The 12,617-nt window shown below is 38.9% G+C and overlaps 1 protein-coding gene across 1 annotated transcript; it reads right to left on the bottom strand.

Annotated features, from left to right (window-relative positions):
• On the bottom strand, positions 1 to 12,261 carry LOC116733436 (N-acylneuraminate cytidylyltransferase-like). The gene is made up of 8 exons (XM_032584291.1): positions 12,054 to 12,261; positions 6,120 to 6,262; positions 5,885 to 6,040; positions 5,635 to 5,765; positions 4,746 to 4,840; positions 3,068 to 3,356; positions 2,830 to 2,986; positions 1 to 491 (listed from the first exon to the last, which is right to left on the bottom strand). Exons 1-8 carry the CDS (start codon positions 12,236 to 12,238, stop codon positions 229 to 231), a joined length of 1,419 nt encoding a protein of 472 aa, XP_032440182.1. The 5' UTR covers positions 12,239 to 12,261; the 3' UTR covers positions 1 to 228.
• Positions 12,262 to 12,617: the final 356 nt, after the last annotated feature.

Raw genomic sequence — 12,617 nt, 5'->3', positions numbered from 1 at the left:
GTAATCTATAGTTTGATTCTCATTGTGTTTTGTTTTAAAGTGTAATCTCACCATATTGCCTCTGGATGTTTTATGAAAACCAGCCACCAGATTTAGAACAACAACAATCTAACGAGTAAACTGAACTAAGACATGCAGAAACAAGAAAAATGTGGCTTTTAGTGTCAACAACCAACAGGAACGGCTGCTGTAGAGAAAATCCGAGGTAAACCCAAGCTATTCTAATTTTTAAACAAGTAAAGACGTTTCTTGGCGTTTTTTGCCTTCATGATCCACTTTGTTGCCGTGGCCGCAGGGCACTGCCTTCTGCTTTTGGAGCCTGGCCTTCTGATTCTGGAGCAGGACGTATTCAGCGAACTCCCGCACAGCGCCAGCCCCGCCGCCATGCTTGCAGGGAAACTTGCCAGCACTGATGGCGTCGGGCTGGGCATCCGCCGGCGCCGCACTCAGGCCCGCCAGCTGCAGACATCTGGCAGACGCTGCTTGACAGCCTGGGAGGAAAAACGCAGGTAAATATTTACTGTGCTGACTCCATCATTATGTTTTGTTAAGTATTTGGTGGGTAAATTGTAAGATAAACTATTGAACCTTACTGACACCTAGTGGACATTGTTTACATATTTAATTTGGTCAGTCAAGCAGAACTCGTCCAGCTGTACGATTGGTGTCTTCGTCTGTCCTTCAGACATATTTGTTCCTTGGACATTATTTGTCTTTTTACAAAATAAAATAAAGGAAAAAAAAATAAAAGGAAGAAAAACAAACCAGCAAAGAGTTGCAAAATAAAACAAGAAAACTATCAAGTACTGGATTATTTTCTACTCAAGTGTTAGCTAGCTGTCTAGCTTTGTAAGAGCAACACATTGTGAGGGAAGCATATTTACTTTACTGCTCCACCAACAGGACGGCCATTAGGAGGCTAGCTCTCTTCACAGACTTCCTAAGTTCTGTCTGTTTAACTAATTTAAAATGGCTTAAAACATTATAAATGCATTAAAATGTTATGCTTACAGGCCTTATTTGTATGAAAATAATTTTAATAGCAAATACTTAATGCTAGAATATGATTGTTAGTAGAGGGTGAGCATAAAAACCTTAGTTAGTGTCTTATTTTGTTAATTTTAGCCAACTATAATAACTTTTTAACAGAAAAGATATAACTTTTAACCCCAGGAAAAAAACAAAAGATATTACACTCACCCTCTATAAAAATATCAGGTTAAACAGTTAACACATTTTAACTGGAAAGGAATAAAATTAAATAGTTTTCTATCCTCTATTTTTTCCCAGTGATTCAGACCTGAAAAATATTTCAATTAAACATTTTTCCAGATTGCTGAGACATAAGAAATTACTTTTACCCAGTAAAATATTTATTTATTTATTGTACTTTATTGCAGAAAATAATCTGTTAGTGCTTAAATAAATAAATTAAATAAATCCACATTGGAAGCTAAATGTTAAGCTCTCTTGGCTGTGCTGGTTGCTGGGAGACCAATAAATGCTAATATTTTAACACAAACCTAAATCAAATTCTGCTCAAGGCCTCATGCAACCTTGGACCGGCCCTGCATGATGAATTAAAGCTGCTGCTGGATACAGAAGGACAAACGGGAGATTTAATTTGTGTGGCTTTAGTAGCTCTTCCATTTGCTGTCTATTGAGTTTTTAATAAGCGCCACAGAAACCGTTTTGATTGCCCGAGCTTTATGGGACGAGTTTTTTTTATCTCCACGCGGCCATGCGCATTAACTCTGGCTGACTAAGTACACAAAGCATTTGATATGGTGTGATGGATGTGTAACTGTAAAAACAATAAAATAAAACCAGCGTGCTGCGTGACTACGAGGCGAGTGCAAAAACTCCTCCACCGGCTGAACGGCTTCACCACAAACAAACTGGGAACAAATACAAAAACATTATCAGTGCAGGTCAGCTGCTGTTCAGTTTGAGTGAAAGGAGGCAAACTTCAGATATCAAGCAGCGACAGCAACATGCAGAGGCGCCATCTCTGTGATTGGTCCTCCTGGGTTTGTGACCATTTAAATGCATCAACTATAAGGAATAATTCTGCTCTGCCAGTGAAACGCTCAAAGCAACAGAAACTTTTGCAGTCCGGATTATTAAAGAAAAAAAAATTAAAAATTAGGAAACTTTTTTTCTAAAAACAAAAACAAGCAACGCTTAGCCTGGTGGGGGGGCAAGTGAAGCCTGGCGGGCCACCAGGCTTATAATACACTGGAGGAAACCCAGTCTAGCCACTAACACCAAAAAAGCAGGGATGTAAAACTCATTTTTATTTTGGACAACATCAAGATCAAGAATGACTTTAAAGGGTTGATAGTTATTGGGTAGTTTTACTAATACATTCTTTATTATTATTATTTTCTTAAAGGTTTTGATGGCTCTAGTGGCCTTTATTTGAAAGTAGTTCGACAGGAAACAGGGTAATGAGAGAGGGGACGACATGCAGCAAATGTCGCCAGACCGGGAATCGAACCTGCGACCACTGCCACAAGGACTAAGGCCTCAATATGTGGGTCCTGCTTTGCCCCTGCACCACCACAGCATGCCCTTATTAATAAATTTTACTACAAACTGTTAAAATATGAACCCGAGCCTCAACTTGACACATCTGTCCTACAGTTTCCAGTCTATGTAGATCAATATAACCAAATTTCCTTAATCTTATTACCAGTAGCTCGTTTGATGACTATAATCTTTAAACTATAACATTCATTTCCTACAAAATCTCTTGAAAATTTAAGTATTTTTGAAAACATCAACCAGACAAAAGTCAAAAAAAGTTTAAAAAGTCCAGATTTTTACCCATGTAAGCCACATCGTTCCAGTCCAGCTTCTTCTTCTCCACCATCGACTGCACATCTTTTAGTGGATCCTTTCCAACTAACATCACTTCACAGTCTGTTGTCATCTTCAGAGGACATTGGAGCGCGACGTCCTCCTTGGAGATCACCAGCACCACCTGGAGGAAAGGAGGTGTAAGGCGTTACAAGACACAGGGCAAAGTTTCTCCTTTGACATTGATAAAGGCGACAGATCCGACCTCCACATCGTCTTTCTGCAGCTTCCTGAGTCCTTCTATGTCTCTGCTGTGGATGGAGACACTGAATCCTTCTGTGTCTCTGCTGTGGATGGAGACACTGAATCCTTCTGTGTCTCTGCTCTTAGAAGAGGACGCTTCAGAATCAGTGTCACACGGGCCACCAGCAAAGGACACTCCAGGCCTGTCCAGGGACCCAGACAAGTGGCCCCGTCCTTTGGTCAAACATCCGGAAATTTCACAGAACATCAGTCTGGGGTGTACGGTTACTCTCCGGCCAAAGTAACCGTACCTGTTGGGAGAAGCAGAGAACCCAAACATAAACATAAAGTTCAGCAGGATGTCCAGATGGACAAAAGTACTAAAATTAAACAAAGGGAAAAATTTAAATAAAAGGTTCAATGGTAAAATCTCAAGAATCTGAAATAATTTGTATTTTATTTTTTTTAAGAGTAAAAGGTAACTTATTATGCTTCCTTGAACAGGTTAAGATAGGTATGAGCTAGGAAAGACATGTTTATTACATTTTTTGCACAAATTCATTCTTAGACAATGAGATTTCAGTCTGATCAGTTCTGTTTTAGGGCGTCCTATCACTTTAAATCCACAGCTGCTGCTGGCCACGCCCCCAACTCAGCGTTTACACTTGGTTGCGCAATTACACAAGTGTACATCTTTGAAAAAATGGAGCATCTTGCACAAACAACAAGAAAGCTTAAAATGGTTTTGGCACGATAAGTGTGGAAGAAAACAATTAATTAATGTTTAATCATTTTGAATGTATAGTTTCTGATGTGTTATTAAAACGTTTGCATTCAGTTGCAGCTCAACAGGAAATATGCTCTGCAAATAAGTTGGAACAGGATGTTCAGTGGTTAGATGTCAGACGTTGCTAAGGTGATGTTTCTATTTTGCAGGAGTTCAGTATCTGTTTAGCCACCCACAGAGAGGCCACTATGGGGAAAAAAACTGTCATGACACAGAAAGAAAGCAGAAGTTATCTAATATGTTTAGTCAGATAAACCTAAGGGAAACAAACACAGAGCATATTTCTGTAGTTGAGTTGAATCTGCATTCAAACCTGCTGCTTGCCCAAAACTCACAGATAAGGAAATTATAAATTTTTTGTCTGACACTGAGCCGGGGTGTGTAGTCACGCAAAGTACGATGTATCCTATAAAATGTGAGGGTGTTCAGCCCCAAGTTGGAACAGACTGCAGTTTGCTGTGTGTGCTGTTTCTCCATCAGCTGCTGATGAAATTAAATTTGCTCTCTGCATATTTGCTGGTCTCAGTCTCATCCTTAGAGTTTGTGCGAGTTCACATAAGTCAACAACAAAATACTCGTCTTTTCCATCAGCCATTGTACAGAAGTAAAACTAGCTGACCAAATGTGCTGGAGCTCTGCTTAGGTTGCTAGGTAACGGGCTGGGCTTTGCTGGGGTTGCTAGGTAACAGGCTTTGCCTGCTGATTTGTGATGTTATATTCCAGGGGATTTTGAAACAGCTCATTTTCCAGACACCAAAGATACAATTTATTGCCAAAAACCGCCTGGGCAGATTTTTTTAAGACATTTGGGCTGTTTTTAGAAGCACTAGAAACCTAAATGAATGTATACAAATGTGCAAAATGTGAATTTTGCACATTTGTATACATTCACAAGCAGTCGGTTTAAATTCACCTGAGTACTCTCTGCTCTGCCACAGGCCAGTCGATGTCCACCTCGATGTCCACGCTGTGCTGCGGCTCCATCTCAAAGTAGGCGACCCGACCGCCCTGCAGAGAGTCCAGCACAAACATCAGAAAACCTCCAAACATCTGGAACTGATGGACACAGGTCTAGAGAAACATCTGCTCATCATAGGACAGAGTGCCTTTAATTTTCACCACCTAATAAAACAGCTATTATTGGACATTTTCTGACCCTTACTGCCTGAATTTTGTGTTTTTACCACTAAGCTGTAAAAATAGGTTTATTATTTAAATGTAACAAACATGAATTTAAGTTTTTAGTGTGAAAATTGGTGATTTAGGCATAACTCTGACCACAAGATGGCAGCAAAGTAATGCCTTTAATTTTCATCACCCAATAATTTAATTAAACAATTATTTTAATATATTTATTACTGCCTGAATATTCAGTTTTTGCGAATTGAAAAATAGATATTTAATTTAAATGTAACAGACATGAATTTAGGTTTGTAGTGAATTAGGTATAACTCTGACCACTAGATGGCGACAAAGTACTCTTTGGTGGTTTGAGGCAAATACACGACTATAGTCAACAGAGGAATAAAAACAAAGTTAGAGAGAAACAAGATCAAAATTATACAAAGATCCTCAAATTAATACATAGATCCCTAATAACACTTGAACAAACGTCCCCAAGTCAAACCTTGGATCCAAACTTGTCGTCATTGACAAGCTTCTGGTCTAATTCTGGCTCAATATCTGACCACTTTTTGGTAGAATTGATTTAAACTCGTTGGTTTTCTGGCACAGATGTTGCTTTTAGGGAAACCTTTGGATCAAATTGTCAGTACTGAGAGCTAAATATTCAGAGCAGCTACCTGCAGCCGTCCTTCCTTCATGATGAGGTCTCTGGTGGCGAAGTAAAATGAACCGTTCTCAATCAGCTCTCCGTTCCAGTCCTGTCGTCTTGGACGCTTCGCAGGGTTCAGATTCTCCGGCTCAGTGAAACCTGTAAGGAAGGACGAACATGTTCTGCTGTAGGTTCTCTGAAGCTGAACAGAACAGCTGAACCCTGATTGAGTCCAATTACAGTCAAACTGGGGAATAGCAGGCGTTTGGTGAACTCACTTCCTTTCTTGACCTCCTTCCAGCGGAAATGGCGTTTCCGGACCACGGAGAAGATGGAGTCGTGTCCGTCCTCTGTGATCTTCTTCAGGGCCTTCTTTATGTGAGATGGATGGAGACACGGAGACGTAGCCTGGATGTTACAGACCACTGCCACCTCTGAACAGGAGAAAAACTCATCTGTGATTTTCCATTATCAATGTTTGGGGCAACTTGTGTCCAGCTGAGCTTTTCCTACCTGGATTTTCCTTGAGAAACTCCTGAATTATCTCCAAGGAAGTGGAGTCGTCCCTGGAGACTTTTTCGCTCCTCCGGTGGACTTTGGCCCCCCAGGATTTTGCAACTTTTTCAATCTCATCGTGGTCTGTTGACACCCAAACACTAAAAAACAAACAAAAAGTTATGTTTATTTATAGCTGTAGGACAGTCCAGCAGAAAGTGTTTTATATCATAAAAGAATTAAGTATGATAAAAAAACAGCAGCAAACATTACAATGTCTTAAAAACAGCTCTAGACAGGTGGGTTGTTAGTTTTAATTTAAAGGAATTCAATGTTTCTGCAGTTTTCTGGAAGTTTGTACCAGATTAGTGGAGCCTAAAAACTAAATGCTGCTTCTCCATGTTTGGTTCTGGCTGTGGACCTTGAAGGACTTTAGAACTGGGGTGATGTGCTCTATGTTCCTGGTTTTGGTCAGAATGCCAGCAGCAGCGTTCTGGACCAGCTGCATCTGGAGGATTTTTTATACAGACCTGTGAAGACACTGCTACAGTAATAAATGCAACTGAAAAAGTTTCCTGGAATCCTGGAATCATTTTAAACCCTGGAAATGTTCTTCAGGTGACAAAAGGCCGACTTTGTAACTGTCTTTATGTGTCTCTGAAGGTTCAGGTCAAACCCCAAAACAATCATAAGCCGTCTTGTTTATGTATTATAAACTCTGAGTTAGTTTATAATACATAGTGTCCTACAGAGGTATCCATACACCTTGAACTTTTCCACATTTAGTAATATTGCTACTCTTTAAAGATGTTATGTCATGTTTAGCTGTGAATTGAAAAAGGACAAATATTTTTCCATATAAATAAATATGAAATTTGGGTTCTTAATCTACCAGCTACAACCTTAAATTTGCCACATTTTTTCATCTAAATCACCAATTTCTACATCTGATCACAGATACACAACTGGACTTAGATCTAGAATCTGGAAAAGGGGGCGGAGCTTAAAGCTGCTGATTATTTTGTTAAAATGTGTTTGTGGACAAACAGGAGCTCAAACACAAAGAAAATATATCAGACAGTAACCATGGTAACAAAACAACCACACTGTGAAGATTATTTTTTACACTTTTACCAAATAAATGTTCAAATCTTTTAGATTATCGATACTGAAACCATAAAATTAAACATAATTTGCTCATTCTCTATTAAGAAATAAACATTTTGATCTTTGGCCAAATTCAAGCATTTTGTGACTGGCAGGATTTTTGCTCTGATTTGGTCTGTTGTGATGATGTGTAACCATGGCAACAAGGTACTAGTTTTACAACTGTGAGCAGTTCCAATGCATCATTATTTATTAATTATTGTTTTTTATTTGACCATAATTTAAACAGGTTGTCTCATTGACACCCGAGATCTCATTTACAAGAGAAACTGGTTTTGAAAACAAACAAATAGAAAAATGAAAGTAATTAATTGACTCAATTAAATCAAATAAGCTAATAAAATATGAGTTTAAAAACAAAAAGGAACTTTTATATTAAGTTATTTGCTTAAGTCCATCTGTAAACAATCCAAGCTCAAACACAAAACTATAATGTAAAACATAATAGGACATATTACAATTGATAAGATTAGAAACGCATTTCAGGAAAATGCAGCCTATTGAACGTATACTTAAATAGATTGCTTTTCTCCTTATAGAGATATTATTTACACTTTCACACATAGGCCTGTCGCGATAAACGGTAAATCAATTAATCGTACGATAAATTAAAACTATCGACGTCATTTTAATTATCGGCATTATCGTCTCTTCCAGCCTTTTTCTCTTTCTGTTGATGACACCGAATGAAAAAGGGGCTCCTTTTTCGGGCTCAACTCCGGTGCTCTCCACTGACCCTCCCTTCCTCATTTCCTCAGTGTAAAGCCCAGCGCACAATACACGATCTTAGAGCTGTCGCCGATTGTCGGCCCATTTTTAAAACCTGACAGATCACACATTAGCCGACAGAAATCCTAGGTATAACGGTTCGATCGGGTTCGGTCCTGCCCTGTGGTGTCCAACAATGGGCACAAAATAATGGCTGCAAGTTCAGTGAACTAATTTTAAAACCAGGTATTAATCAATGCTTTACTACAATCTACCTGCAGTGCATGTGGCTAGTGTCAGCGTAAAGTCCTGACTGAATGAAAATCATTAGAACCTATTGACGTCACGTTAACGAAGAACAGCTGAAAAGTTACCGGGTTTATCAACTGCGGTAGCAATTTCGCTCCAACTCCTCCTCTTGTCATTTCTATATTCTTTGCATGTTGAATAAACATTAATGTTGTTTCCACATATCATCTCCAATGTCCGCTGGACTTCCGGTTGCGCCGTTTCAGCTGTTTGGGATTCCCCTCCGTAATTTCCCCTCAGAAAGCGCGGAGGAGAATCCGGGCTTTCTGATTGGCTGCCTGTCGCATTCAACAGGCTGCGTTAAGATCCCAGTCGGGAAAAACCCTGATTTAGATCGGAGCGGCAACGACGATCTACCGTAACACACCACACAATCTTAGAAAGACCAACGTTTTAAGATTGTTGTAAGGGGAAAAATAGGAGCAAAAAATCATGTAGTGTGAACTATTGCATCAGGTAGTCGATGTGCCCATCTTCTCTATTTAAATCTAATTATAACTGAAGGGCAACATAGTATACAGACTTCATAATCTGCACTCTTTTGGTTGAATGCAGTATTTATTTCCACTTTTACTTTATGTTGTTTAGTTTCTTTTTTCAAGTGAGTTTTTTGTTAATGGAGACTGAGAATCCATTTTATTTTTGTTTTTGGTTGTTTTGTTTATTTTGTTTATCAGTTCCAGTGTTTAGTGTTCTTTTGAAAATAAAGTGTATCTAACTTTGGCAGGAAATTGCATGCATTATTACGTCATTTCCATTAAATCAGTGTAAAAAGATCTTCAAACAATATTATCGTTTATCGCAATAATTTTTGAGACAATTAATCGTTGAGCAAAATTTGCTATCGTGACAGGCCTATTTACACAGTAAACTTGCCAACTCTGTTTAAATCTAAACTTTTATTTTATGAAAATTGACACTTTTAATGCATCTTTGTTGAAACAGTTGAATTAAGGTATCACTCCCACCTCTTCTTCTTAATGGCAATAAAGAGTTCGTTGAACTGCTGGTGTGAAGTCAGCTTTAATGTCAATCTTTAAAGTTGCTCTTGTTACAATTTCACTTTGACCCACTGACACCAACACCACCGTCGAAATAAAATACAACAAACTTAAGTGAGACGGTGTCATGAGTACGATAACGACATAAAATGATATAATTACATATAAACATATCTCGCTGGCTTACTCTGCTGCAGCTTCTTGTCTTTTGGCAGAGGAGCCATTAGAGATAACTGTACTGGCTTTAAAATGACTATGAACTGAGACACTAGCTGAGCTAGAAGATGTAAATACAGAACTAGCATCAGGCCAAACAATCTCCTTATTTGTTCCCTCAACATGGCATTGGATGTTTTGCAAAACTACCTTAGTCACTGATATACATTTGTCTAACTTGGAACGCATATCATGAGGTGGTCCATCTATTGCTCTGTGTTGATCATAAATATCATTAAGAGCGACTAGTTCTCTTTGTACAATGTCCATGTGACCTTCAAGAATGTCAACTGGATCTCCTTTAATAACAGATTTTTTAGCAACTTTAATTAATGCTTTCCATCTGTCATAAGTACTTTCAAAGTGACGTTGAAGCCCTTTAAGTTTTTCTTTATGAAATTCTCTTCCTTTTCCTGTTAGCATGCGAGGTCTTTCACTTCTACGCAGCTCTTCTTGCCCAGGTTGCACTAAAGAGGTTTCATCTACTTGCTCTGCTTCGGCAGCTTGTTCTGCACTGGCAACTTCTATTTCTGTGTCATTTGTTTCTGACATTTTGTTTTACTTGAAATGTTATGGACTTCTTAATTGGTGAAAATCTCCTTTTAACTTGACTTAAATTAACTCTGAGCTTCGTTGCATTACTTCCCTTCTCTTTACCTTGTTGCGCTGTTGTCAGGCTTCACACAGTTCCTTGTTACTCCCTCCTTGTGTCACTTTCCAAACATGAACTTAAATGTCTGGTTCCTGGACGTCTTTATGAAGAAGTAGCCATTGAACGTGTGTCCGTTAACATTTGCAACCGTCCGGTCTTCGGTGCAACCATGCGAGAATCATGCAGCTCCGAGTTCGACTGTCACTCCCACCTCTTCTTCTTAATGGCAATAAAGAGTTCGTTGTACTGCTGGTGTGAAGTCAGCTTTAATGTCAATCTTTAAAGTTGCTCTTGTTACAATTCACTTTGACCCACTGACACCAACACCACCGTCAAACTAAAATACAACATAAACTTAAGTGAGACGGTGTCATGAGTACGATAACATAAAATGATATAATTACATATAAACATACCTCGCTGGCTGACCCTTCCTTTCGAGGTAGAAATGAGGTTATTAAATAAATTCTTTAACTTAAATGACCCTTTTACAGTCACTTGCTAAAGCTATGCTTTCATATCGCATGCATCTTCTTTTTCTGGTTCCCTAGCAATATGCTGGATTCCACTTCCTACTTTAACCTTTCAAAATAAGAGTCGTAATAACAAAAAATGTGCATAATACAAAATAAAACATGTCAACTAAAATTATGGCAGTAAAATAAGGTTAATGATTTTCTCATTGTCAAGCTGTGTCAGAATTCAAGCAGCAGTTTTGTTCGCCAAGGTGAACAGGCCCTGCAGTGAAGCTAGCTTGATTTATTTTGTTCTTCTAAAGTCCGGTATGGACTCGGTATGGACTTTAACCCTTAGGAGTCCAGGTACATATGGTCGTTTTTGACCAATTCTGATTTTACCTTAATAGAAATCATTATATTATATATAATATTGTCTTATGTGGCATCATTTTTTTCAGGATAATCTGAAATTTATGAACTTACACTTAGTTTTTACTTTTGGACATACTGTGGCAGCATTTTGGACCTTGAGTCACAGAAAAACAAAATCCCATTTGGAAAAATTGGATTTTTTTTTCACTGTGAAAATGTCAAATATTCACAAGAAATGATTTTTATCATTTAGAATTACAATATATACTGTAAATGTCTTAAACTGATGTAAAAATATTGCAAACAACACAGCTTTACAATATTATTAGCATGAAAATTAAGGCAATACCTCATTCGTTTCTATGCAATTTTTGAAAAAATATCATAGGTCAAAACGAGATGAGAATAAATGTGTAATTCTTTGGGGGAACAAGGTAAAAAATAGACTATAGAAAAAACCTTGGCTCCCAGAGTTAGCCGTGGCTGTAAGCTGTTTACTACTAGTTGCTGGGGGAGCGGCTCCACCTAACCCCATAGTGATCGCAGCACCACCATCCTGATTGGATCTGTGAGTAGCTGCCTCTCAGACTGCCAGGATCTCATCGTACTCTCAGTCTCTGATACTCTGTCAGTTACCAATAAGAATGATCGATCCACGATCGTCACCATGACAATCCTCATTGCGCCCAGACTTCGGCTGCGGGTTTCCCCTCTTCGTCTTCCGGCTCAAAACAGATGAACATGCTGCGTGTTCATTCTTCACATAATCCTTTTATACAGAACAGAAACCACTAAACAAGTTACGAAGTGGATGCCACCGATCGCCCCGATATAAAAACTTTGCATCCATTCCGTGATCTCACTGCTTTTACCGTAACTTGAGCAACTTTACTTCGTTTCTTAGCAACAAAATACAGCCCATAATTATTTGGTGAAGATGTGAGATTTTAAATAACAACAAAAATAAAAAATATGCGTTTATTTTTTTTTACGTTTGGAAGCTCATTTCCTGTCACATTCTCAGAAAATATACGTAAACGCGTCCATAGACCTCAGAGTTTAAGTCTACCTGTCAAACTCTTCCGAGTCGATGGCGGCTCTCAGCACCCAGCCGACCAGAGGAACCCCGGCCAGCGGCTTGATGTCCTTCAGCGGGATGTCTTTGCTTCCGCCTCTTGCCAGAATCAGAGCCGCTACGTGTCCGATCCCAGGATACTTCAGGCTCCCAGCTTCTTCTTGTTTTCGGGCAGCCATGGAGTCTTCTTGTCAGGACTCGGGACCCAAACGCGAATACGGTCCGGTAGTGATGGGCCACCTGAAGCCAGGAGTCTTCTTCTTCTTCTTCTTTAGATTTTAACGGCAGCTTGCATCCATTTACGTTGCACTACTGCCCTCTATTGACTCCTACCACCTACTCCTCAAAGACTCTTAAAAATCCCAGTGTTTTTTAAAAAACGAAAAATCTTCTTTTTCCCCTCAATACTATTCAGCTGACCGATCACCTTCTCAAATTTCAATTCCCTACTAACACCTAGTTCTGATTTTAATAATCTTCTTTGACTTGCGTATTTCCTACATTTAATCAAAACATGTTCCACTGTTTCTACTTCATCACAACATCTACATAAACCAG

Source organism: Xiphophorus hellerii, chromosome 14, assembly GCF_003331165.1.
Source record: "Xiphophorus hellerii strain 12219 chromosome 14, Xiphophorus_hellerii-4.1, whole genome shotgun sequence".
Classification (NCBI taxonomy): Eukaryota; Metazoa; Chordata; class Actinopteri; order Cyprinodontiformes; family Poeciliidae; genus Xiphophorus; species Xiphophorus hellerii.
This window is presented reverse-complemented; position numbering and strand designations above follow the sequence as displayed.

Coding starts and splice junctions, on each gene's coding strand:
- LOC116733436 (XM_032584291.1), bottom strand. CDS start 12,238: ATGGCTGCCCGAAAACAAGAAGAAGCTGGGAGCCTGAAGTATCCTGGG. Junction 6,263..12,053: donor GACTCGGAAGAGTTTGACAG/GTAGACTTAAAC, acceptor TTTGTTTTTTAG/TGTTTGGGTGTCAACAGACC. Junction 5,766..5,884: donor GAAGGAGGTCAAGAAAGGAA/GTGAGTTCACCA, acceptor CCTTCCTTACAG/GTTTCACTGAGCCGGAGAAT.